This window comes from Mandrillus leucophaeus, unplaced genomic scaffold (assembly GCF_000951045.1).
Source record: "Mandrillus leucophaeus isolate KB7577 unplaced genomic scaffold, Mleu.le_1.0 Scaffold1278, whole genome shotgun sequence".
NCBI lineage: Eukaryota > Metazoa > Chordata > Mammalia > Primates > Cercopithecidae > Mandrillus > Mandrillus leucophaeus.
Window position 1 is genome coordinate 480,377 of NW_012101187.1, and position 11,418 is coordinate 491,794.

Sequence of the window (11,418 nt, forward strand, 5' to 3'; positions counted from 1 at the left end):
TCCCTACAAAGGACCCAAACTCATCGTTTTTTATGGCTGCATAGTATTCCATGGTGTATATGTGCCACATTTTCTTAATCCAGTCTGTCACCTTAAACAATAAACCTTGGACCAGTAAGTGTTTAACCTAGGCCAAAACCCCAAATCTCCTAAGCTAGGAGGACAGGGGCATTCCCAAACTATTACTCATATTTCAAAGGTGAATCCGAAAGGTTACATGTGTCTAACCTAGGAAAATAGAGGTTAAGGGAAACAAAGCTCTTACATTCACAGCTAAAATTACATCACCTTGAAGCAGAACACTAGTTATCTCACGTTGATAAAAGGATGAGACCAGCAATTATGTGTTGAGGATTATTTAGATGAGAAATCAAATAAATTGTCGCTTAAGAAATGCAGCTTGTACAGAATACAGTTATTTAAAATATGTTATCTTTGGAAGAAGAAATAAGGCAGAGTGTTCAGCTTTAAAACATTTGAAAGCACTGCCTTAGAATGCATAGAGAAAATATTTTTTGAAGAAAAAAATGCCCTTTTATAGTATTATCTATTGTAAGCACAAGTTAATCTTAAAATTCAATTCAACATATTTAAGTAAAAATGGCGGTACCACAAATAAATATGGCCACCTTTTTATGCATGATGATGTTTACTAAGCATGCATATATAAAAAGCTAGATTTAACCTTGGTTTATAGCAGATTAATTTAATACCGGGAAGTATATATTCCAGAAATGACCCAACTTGTAAGACACCGGTGAGAAACCCTTGTAACTGGGCTACCTGGTAATTCTGCAAACTTCAAATGCCCCCTTTTGTCATCCACCTGCCACCATCCACACACTGAGGCACTGGGAGCCTGAAATAAGTCTTGGAACAACTGTTAGGGAAGTAGGATAATGCAGTGATCAAAAACACAGACTCCAGAGCCAAACTGCCTGATATAATTCCCAGCTCCGCCACTCACTGGCTTTGTAACTTTGGGCAAGGCTTCTGTACATCCGTTTCTGCATCAGTGAACATACAGGCAGAGCCCGGCCCTTTGCAAGCACTATGTGATGCTAGTTATTAAGATCATGAGTGGTGGTGGCCCTGGAAAAAGGCATTTCTGCCACATGGCTCTGACCCATCCTTCATGCTCTCTCCCCTCCACCACACATTCCTCTCATCATCTATCCCCTTTTCTGTTTCAGTGAATCTTCTTGCCCTATCTTGGGGCATTTCAGGCTCATCTATAAGTTACAAACACCAGCGGCCTGGGACAGGTCCATCCTTCCAAAGGGCTTCAGGTACCTGAGAAAATGAAAGAGCCTCACGAATTGGTTCCTTTGAAACCAACTGCCAGTGAAAATCCTGATGCCTGAGAAACTAATTCTTTCCACTGTCAAGGAAAGTGGAGATTTTTGCTGTAAATTATTTGTCTATTCAAGGAACAGCTTGAAATGGACATCCCCAGGGCCACAAGGAAAATCATGGTCAATGTGAGCTCTATTTGAGTGTTAAAGGAATATTACCAATGCTGGACCAAAGACCCACTTGTCTCACACCCAGCTGGATGGGCCTTCCCTGCCCCTGCCCAAATGCACACTATATACTTCTCACAATCAGGATTCTTTCTTTAAGACTACTAGATCATGGCACCTGAGGGCTGGAAAGGATTTCACAAGTCATCTAGATCAAGGGTCACAAATCCAAATACCCAGAGTCCCAGTCAGGTCATGAGTCATAAAGGGACCGGAGCCAGCTGAGGACTATGTGACCTGTGTGAAGGGAGGTCTGGCCCTTGGCTCCAGCTGTCATCGCAAGCCTGGGACTGTCACACATTCTGAGTGGTTAAGAGAAGATGGAAATTTAGATTTTATGTGTGGACCAAGCAAAACACATCCCAGAGATGGCCCAAGTGCTTTCAGATCACACACCTCGATCCAGACAGAGCAGTGCCTCCCACCTACAAGCCTCCGACCCTGGAGATGTAAAGAGCTACTACACTACGGCTACCAAATCCAATGCGGGAAGAGAGATAAGGGCTCCAAACAGATACTACTTGTAGACTGCATAGATAGTGTGCCTTGCTCATATAAGAACTTCTTTTTTTAACATAAAAGGACACTGTAATATTAACAAAACCAAATTTTATTTCCAAACAGCACTAAATGGATGATTTTTCATTTCACATTTTCTCAAATAAGGAGATCCCAAAAGCACAGAAACGGTCACGTAAGGTGCACAGATTTTATTTACATTAGAAAGGGGACTCCTGGGCTTAAAACATTCACCACCACCACCTAGACCAATTCTACTACTTGAATGGTGGGATCGGAAGGTGGCATGGCTTGCCCATAATCACACAGCTCCTTGCAGAACCAGGAGGGAAAGCCAAGGTCCTGAGTCCTACTCCCAGCTCCTTCACCTCCACCAGAGAGCACAGACCCTGCCCCAGAAGAGCCATACAAGAAGTGACACCGCCTGGATGAGAACTCAGAACAAATACGATCATAACACAATTTTGGACTGAGGTTTATCCACAATCACCTCTTTAAAGTTTCACAGAAGCACAGAAATAGAAGAAGCCTAGATAACCCCAAACTCCAGCCCTACCCTCAAGCCACCTCCTCAACTGTATCTCAGATAGGAGCCTTCCAGCCTCTGGTGGATAAGGACCTTGTTATCTTACAATGCTGGGTAACAATTCAACTTGAGAACTTCAATTCTTCCTATTCCCGTACCACTCTGGTCTCTTGGGCTTGCCATTCAGAATGTCTGTTTCCCTCTCCATCCTCTTCACAACTTAATTCTTTCTCCCCGCCCCCAAGGCTGCCTCTGTATGTTCTTTTCATAACCTCCTTTCCCTTGTTTCCTCCGTTTCCACAACTAGCTGGCTTCCTTATGGACAAGAGGGTATTTATTCACTGTTGATTCTTGCTGTCAGTCTACAGGTATTAGCTAAGAAGGACTGGCTTAAGATAAACACTTGAGACACAGAACTGAACAAGCCTGCCCAGTAAGTCAAGACAGGGTACTGGGAAGCCAGAGTAGGTGGTGGGGAAGTGGGGCATGAGTTCCACTCAGGGCATCTGTGGCAAAGGGAGAGAACGGTGCCAAACACAGATGTGTAAGCTGTGCACTGCACAACTGCAAGGGCACCACTCAAAAAGACCAAGTTATGAGTAGTACCCTCTGGAGTTGTACAACGAGCAGCATAAGGAGGGGCCAGTGGAAATGCAGGTCTGGCCATTCAAAGATCAAGCCCATATTTCAGTGCTTCTGTTAATTAATAATGACTGGCCCACAGAGTTTCTCCTACTTGAGTGTGCTTAAGAACCACCCGGCAGCTTACCATACCTGAGGAATGCCAAGCCCTCCCCTGAGATTCTGATTCCTCAGTCCTGAGGAGGGACTAAGGAATCTGTGTGTTATTCTTTGTTTGTTTGTTTGTTTGTTTGATATGGAGTCTCACTGTGTCGCCCAGGCTGGAGTGCAGTGGCACAATTTCGACTCACTGCAACCTCCTGGTTCAAGCAATTCCGGAGTAGCTGCGATTACAGGCATGCGCCACCACGCCCAACTAATTTTTGTATTTTTAGTAGAGACAGGGTTTCACCATGTTGGCCAGGCTGGTCTTGAACTCCCGACCTCAGGTGATCTGCCTGCCTCGGCCTCCCAAAGTGCTGGGATTACAGGCGTGAGCCACCATGCCTGACCCTGTGTGTTGTTTTTTTAACAACCAGACTCTTGAGAAACTCTAGCCAACAAAGCTGAGGCTTAGGAGAAGGAAGACACTATAAGTGCCAAGACTGTGGTACCAAGGGGAAAATGTTTATATTTTTATGAGATTTAGTCCTTCGATCTCAGCTCTATTTTATAAAGAATACTGTTTCTAAAGATGGTTAATGATGGCACACATGTATAATCCATGAAGCAACTGTCTCTATAAACCCAACCCTGGCTAGCTATTACTTGTCACAGTTTTTAAGAGCATACAGACAGGCACCCTAGACACTGAAATGACATTAGTATTCTGACAGCTTGCTAAATTTATGGCCACCATGTGCCAAATCAGAGGAAACCCACATTCTAAAGCTCCTCCCTACCTACATGTCAACATGGCAAATGCTCGGACGCTTACCTTGTGCTCCTCCTTCATCACCTGTTCAATGAGTTCAGATTTCACCGGAGGCTTTGAATACTGGCCTGAGAGAAGGCCATGTCCTAACTTAGTCCTGGCCAGGACAGAGAAACAAAAACAAAAAGGTCATTGTTGTTTTTCCATAGCAATATTACATTTATCTATGAATATCAATAAGTACAGCTGCTGTTAAGTGGAGCATTTGATGTGGATTACACACAAATAACTTATTTATTTGATTCTGCTTCACACTGATACCAGTTTCAAATTTTCTTCAGTATTTTGTAGATAACTTTATCTTCTTATAAAAGTAACACATTCTCATTTTGGAACACTTTAAAAAAAAAAACATAAAGAATTGCCTTTAATTTTGCAACCCAGAGATAACCACCATGAACATTTTATTGGATGCTTTTCGTAAAAAAAAAAAAAAAAAATTCTGCCACTTACATCTGTGTGTTGAAATCTTGTGTTGGATCTAAAGGCGAGTAGTCAAATATTCTGGGAAGGTTTCCTACATACCTAGAAAATGAGCGGCAATAGTTAAAACATAGCAACTGCAAGAAAAACAGAACCAAAACAAGCCATCGAAATTCTTGCTAAGACCTTCTTGCCCCTTTGTCAAACTAAACAATCTACCTGAAGAAAAGTTTTTCCTGAGATTCTACCCCTACCAGCACTCATGACCTTCCTGAAACGTTTATCCTTCTATCAGTGGGTCTCAACCCTCATTGTAAGTTAAATTCACCCAAAGAGTTTCTTTTACATTTACCAAAGCCAGAACCACCCCTAGATGTTCCAATTTCATTGCTCGAGACTGAGGCCTGGGATTTGGAATGTCTTTTAAAAGTTCCCCGAGTGATTCTAACATGCATCCAGAGTTAAGAACCACTGACTAACCCATCACAATAATCACCACCTCGATGACAATGGTACAGAGGCCAGGCACCGTGGCTCACACCTGTAATCCCAGCACTTTGGGAGGCTGAGGCGGGTGGTTCACCTGAGGTCAGGAGCTCGAGACCAGCCTAGCTAACATGGCAAAACCCCGTGTCTACTAAAAATACAAAAATTAGCTGGGCGTGGTGGCACGTGCCTGGAATCCCAGCTACTCAGGAGGCTGAGGCAGGGGAATCGCTTGAACCCTGGAGGTGGAGATTGCAGTGAGCCAAGATCATGCCACCAGACTCCAGCCTGGGTGACAAAGCAAAACTCTGTCTCAAAAAAACAAAAAAGACAACAGTACAGTTAGGGACAAGACTCGACTTAAACCAAAACGTCGTCAGGCTCCTCTGAATCCTCTGCTTGCCTGGGCCTGTCCTTGGGCTTCCCTCTCTGTTCTTGTAGATCCAGTTTGAGTAAGCATCCTGCTAATTCAGTTTAGTGAAAATTGTCCATCCTTGTATCTGACCAGCCTAGCCTGCCTTCAGCAGTAATCCCATTAAGTCTGGGTAGCCAGAAACCCCTTATCCTTGATGTTTCTTCTTTGTGATTTTCCATCCCCTGGCCCCACCCAACTCCTTGGTTATAAATCCCTACTTGACGTTGTTGGAATCAGAGTTGAGTCCAATGTCTCCCCCATTGCCAGGCCCTGTTGCAGTGCTCCTACACCTATGGCCATGCGCCCCCTTGAATAAAGTCTGCCTTATCATCTTTAACAAGTGTTTGGGTAATTTTTTTCTTTAACATTAAAAATTGTTCCAATAATCTCAAAATTGCAATAGCAGTGACAGCTACCATTTTCTGGAGGGCTTCCTATATTAGCCTATTGAGTCTTCATTGCAACTGTATGAGGAAGGGATTGTTGTTATCATTATCCCCATTTGAGAGGTGAGAAATTGGGATGCAAATTCATTAGGTAGCTTCCAAAGCCTCCAAGCCACCTGTAATCCCAGTACATTAGGAAGCCAAGGAGGGATGATTGCTTGAACTCAACAGTTGAGACCAGCCTGGACAACATAATGAGACCCCAACTGTACAAAAAAAAATTTTTTAATTAGCTGGGTGCAGTGGTACATACCTATAATCGCAGCTACTCGAGAGGCTGAGGTGGGAGGATTGCCTGAGCCCAGGAGGTCAATGCTGCAGTGAGCTGTGATTGTACCACTGCACTCCAGCCTGGGTGACAGAGCAAGACCCTATCTCAAAAAAAAAGTCTACCAGGGAGGGAGTAATGAGGCCCAGAATGGACCCAAGCAGCCTGGCACCAGGCCAAGGTCGGAACCACTCTGCTGGCTGTGTCTGCCCATCCACTGCCCCTGGAGCGACTGCAAGCTTATTCTGACAGAACGGTGCCAACTTTAACACTGATCTCCAATCATAATGCACAATCACTCCTTTCACTTCTTAAATTCACTTCCTATTTCACACCCTCTATTTTGTGTTGTCCTTTCCCCGTTGTCTTTAACTCTCTAGCCTGAAAACTCTAGGAAGAAGAATCCAAAAGCAGATCCCTTTCTCCAGTCCTTCATGTGGCCCACTCTGCCCACTTCTCTGACCTCATCTGCCACTGTGTTCCCCCAGCCCACAACATCCCCACCATCTGCCCCTCTTGCCGTCCGAGAGCGTGACAGACTTGCTCATGTCTCAAGGTCATGCCTTCTGCTGTCTTTTTCCTGGGATGCTGTTTCACAGATCCTTGCTTGGCAGCTCTTTCTCAAGCCTGTTGACAAGTCACCTCTCCAGACCCTCAGATAAAACAAGAGGGGTGCCCCCACCCTTTCTCACTCCCTACCATCTGCTTTTGACTGACTTTCTTCTTAGCATGCATCACTATTTGCAATTTTACAATTTACTTGTGATATGGTTTGGCTGTGTCCCCACCCAAATCTCATCTTGAATTGCAGCTCCCATAATTCCCATGTGTGGTGGTAGGGACCCTGTGGGAGGTAACTGAATCATGGGGGAGGTCTTTTCATGCTGTTCTCATGAGAATGAATAAGTCTCACGAGATCTGATGGTTTTATAAATGGGAGTTCCCCTGCACAAGTGCACACGCTCTTGCCTGCCACCAGGCAAGACATGACTTTGCTCCTAATTTGCCTTCTGCCATGATTGTGAGGCCTCCCCAGCCATGGGTAACTGTGGGTCAATTAAACCACTTTCCTTTATAAATTACCAAATCTTAAGTATGTCTTTATTAGCAGCATGAGAACAGACTAATACATCTTGTTTAGTATCTGTCTTTCCAGAGATTATATACTAGAATGTCATCTCATTAAGGTAGCAACTTTATCTAAATCACTGCATCTCCAGCACAAGAACAGCATCTGACATGTAAAAGACACTCAATAAATATTTGTTCAATGAATACATTTATGTCACACAATCACACAATTAACTTTCATAACTGAGTACAATAACCAAACAGAAAAGGCATTATGGCAATGAAGCCCTAGCAGAGAAGCATGATACACTATTAGTTGGCAATGACCTCTAATTGGATTCCCTAACTACTAGAAACTTCTAGGCACCTGCTGTCCACAAGTTGTTGTAGCTTAGATTACGTACCTACATCAAAATTAACAGAGCGTGCTTCTTTGGGCCAGTCCCATTCAAAGGACAAACAAGACACAAACCGAACTTCAGAGCTAAACTATTTAGATGCAGGGGCTACACTGAAGAATTCCTAACAATACATAGCATGATGAACTCAGAAGCTCTTTTATGATCCAGTTTAAATCACATCTCAAAACCTGACAAGACAAAAAAACCTCACTGGAATGATGAACACTAGTGAATAGGCTTACACTTTAAGGCAAAATAGACAGAAGAGTAAAGAGAATAATTTTTTTTTTTTTTTCAAAACAGCGTCTCACTCCCTCGCCCAGGCTGGAGTGCAGTGGCACGATCTGGGCTCACTGCAACCTCTGCCTCCCAGGTTCAAGCAATTCTCCTGCCTCAACCTCCCAAGTAGCTGGTATTACAGGCGTGCACCACCATGCCTGGCTAATTTTTTAGTAGAGCGAGGTTTTGCCATGTTGGCCAGGCTGGTCTCGAACTCCTGACCTCAAGTGATCTGCCCACCTCAGACTCCCAAAGTGCTGGGATTACAGGCATGAGCCACCGTGCCCAGCCAAGAATAAATCTTTGATGTCAGAAAAGTTCACTTTGCTGGCACCTGAGGTCAGGGAGAAAAAGAGAGAAGTCCATTTTGCTATCAATGTAAATCCCTTTTCTAACTGATGAAGGAAATCTTCCATTATAACAAAATTAAATTAAAATGCAGAAGTGACGCTAGATAATTTTCATAGATGTTATACCTCCTGTTTGTAATCTAGCAATTCTTAAAAAGATGTAGTTTCGCTATCTAGCAATCTATCTTGGTTGTCACTCCATTTGTATACCAGTTTATTTAGATTCAATCCTCAATAAAAATTATTTTGAAATGTAAACTAGGTGCAAGTGGCACACAGGGTACCAAGGAATCAGGCCAAGTTCCCAAATTACACTATGGCTGTTCATAAGCCAGTTAATCTTTCTGAGTCATTTTTCTTTTTTTTTCTTTCTTTAATTTTCTTCTTATTGTTTATTTCTTTTTTTTTTTTTTTTTTCTTGAGACAGAGTCTCACTCCATCGCCCAGGCTGGAGTGCAGTAGAGCAATCTCGGCTCACTGCAACCTCTGCCTCCTGGGCTCAAGCAACTCTCTTGCCTCAGCCTCCCGAGTAGCTGGGATTATAGGCATGCACCACCATGCCCGGCTAATTTTTGTATTTTTGGTAGAGACAGGGTTTCACCATGTTGGCCAGGCTGGTCTCAAACTCCTGACCTCAGGTGATCTGTCCACCTCGGCCTCCCAAAGTGCTAGGATTACAGAAGTGAGCCACTGTGCCCGGCCTTCTTATTTTGTTTTGTTTTGTTTTGTTTTGTTTTGTTTTGTTTTTGATACGGAGTCGCTCTGTCGCCCAGGCTGGAGTGCAGTGGCGCAATCTCCGCTCACTGCAAACTCTGTCGCCTCCCGGGTTAACGCCATTCTCCTGCCTCAGCCTCCCTAGAAGCTGGGACTACAGGCGCCCACCACCACGCCCAGCTAATTTTTTTGTATTTTCAGTAGAGACGGGGTTCCACCGTGTTTGCCAGGATGGTCTCGATCTCCTGACCTCATGATCCACCCGCCTCGGCCTCCCAAAGTGCTGGGATTACAGGCGTGAGCCACTGTGCCCGGCCCTTGTTATTTTTCTAAAGACAGGATCTCACTCTGTTGCCCAGGCTAGAGTATAGTGACACAGTCACAGCTCACTGCAACCTCAGACTCCTGGGCTCAAGCAATCTTCCCACTTCAGCCTCCTGAGTAGCTGGGACTATAGGTGTGCACCACCATGTCCGGCTTTTTTTTTTTTTTTTCATTTTTGTAGAGATGGGATCTGACTTTGCTGCTTAGGCTGGTCTCAAACTCCTGGCTTCAAGTAATCCTCCTGCCTCAGCCTCCCAAAGTCCTGGGTTTACAGGTGTGAGCCACCGTGCCAGGCCCTGAGTCACTTTTTCTACTTTCAAAAGGAAGACACTGCTCCTGAATCTAACTCCACTGAGTTAGACCTGTTGACGAAAAAGAAATGAGAAGAACAAGTATTTCAATCCAGTGATATTTGGTCAAAGGATGAAAAGACTGAAGACATATATGAATAGTTCATTGCTCATGTTCTAATATATCCAGTAAATGTTTAGAAAATAAAATGAGAATGTAAAATACCAGATAACATAAAATTCTAAGACTCCTGAAACAAGACTAGGGAGAGATTCAAATACTAAATTCTCAAAAACACAGAGCCTCTGTCTTCACTCCTCCTACACGTGCACCACGATGTGTGTCCCTTCTCCACAGGCTCCTCTCTGACCACCTCCTTCCTTTCTCCTTCATGGAATGTACCACGTTTATAAGCATGCAGTTGTTCCTATGATTATTTTCTTAATGCCTACATCTCCTGCTTACTTCACGCCCGGGAGTGAGGACCATGTCCTTCTGCTCACCACTGACCCCCACACACTCAGCACACTGCTTAGCAGAAAAGAACTCACTCTCTATTGGCTGGATGAAAAAATGAAAAATAGACATGGAAAATGGACCACAAATTTTCAAAGCCAGAAAACAGCAAGAAGAGGTACGTCTCCAAACACCAAGAGAGGAAAGAGAAGGGTATGTGACAAACTTTTGATAAACCTCCATTAAAGCCATTAGGATTTCAACTCCATGTGGGTAAAACATGACCTGGACTATTCCTGATATGCTGTCTGCCTGTCTCAGCACACACATGTCCTCTTCCACACTTAAAGTAAGGTGGAAACCTACCTCTGGAACACACTAGGATGATTCTCTACAATTAGGCAGTGGCTGCACGAGAGTGCACCAGCCACAGCTCCTGGGCTCTATAGCTCCCTGTCCTTAGTACACCCAAGGAAGAAAACAGCCATGGACATAGCTGCTGTGCCCCTCGGTGTGGGAGGAGGAAGGCAGTCTTGTACAAGCACAGTCAGGGAGTACCTAAATCAGTGCCTCTCAAATTATCTGTGGTAAAGGGTCAGTTTTTTTGTTTACTTCAACTCAGACAGATGATACCTTTTAAAAATACAAGTAGGATGGTTAATGAGTACAAAAGTATAATTAGAATGAACAAGATCTAGTATTTCATAGCACAGCAGGGTGAATATAGTCAACAATAATCTGTCGTATATTTTAAAATAACTAAAAGAATGAAATTGGAATGTTCCTAATACAAAGAAATGACAAATGCTTGAGGTGACGAATATCCCAATTACCCCAATGTCATTATTACACACTGCATGCCTGTATCAGAATATCACATATACCTCATAAATATATACACCTGTTATGTACCCATAATAATTAAAAATAAAAAAAAGTTTAAAAATACAGAAATTATTAGAAAAATGAAATGCCGCTGTAAGACACAACAGCAACGTCAAATTGTTACAGTTTCCCAGCGCTCACTCTCGATTTCCAAACTTATCTCATTGCAGGCCCATATCCAGCAGTACAAGGAGCAGCACCAGCCTATGAACCACACTTTGAGTAGCAAAAAATGAAAGCCCTAAATCCTTGAGGAAATTCCAGTCCACCACAAGACAGACAGTAACCAGACCAATCACTGGATCTCTCCTAGCGCATCTGTAGGAGGGAATTGGCAGACCTGCTGTGAAGGTTAATGATTAACATATTCTTGGTATATAGGGTGATGGTCAAAAAGCAGAAACCATTATTAATAACAAACCCCTGTATGGTGCTTTTCAGTTTACGAAGCTCTTCTTTTTTTTTTTTTTTTTTTTGAATGCCATC

At 43.4% G+C, this 11,418-nt stretch overlaps 1 protein-coding gene across 1 annotated transcript in view; it reads right to left on the minus strand.

The window, feature by feature from the left end:
- LOC105533677 (ubiquitin carboxyl-terminal hydrolase 13) overlaps nucleotides 1-4,648 on the minus strand; it is a gene marked incomplete at its 5' end in the record, with an annotated part of 75,064 nt that extends 70,416 nt beyond the window's left edge. The window contains 2 exons of the mRNA XM_011972170.1: nucleotides 4,127-4,220; nucleotides 4,577-4,648. Of these exons, the coding sequence (XP_011827560.1) occupies nucleotides 4,127-4,220; nucleotides 4,577-4,648 (166 nt within the window). The remainder of the gene's footprint in view (nucleotides 1-4,126; nucleotides 4,221-4,576) is intronic.
- Nucleotides 4,649-11,418: the final 6,770 nt, after the last annotated feature.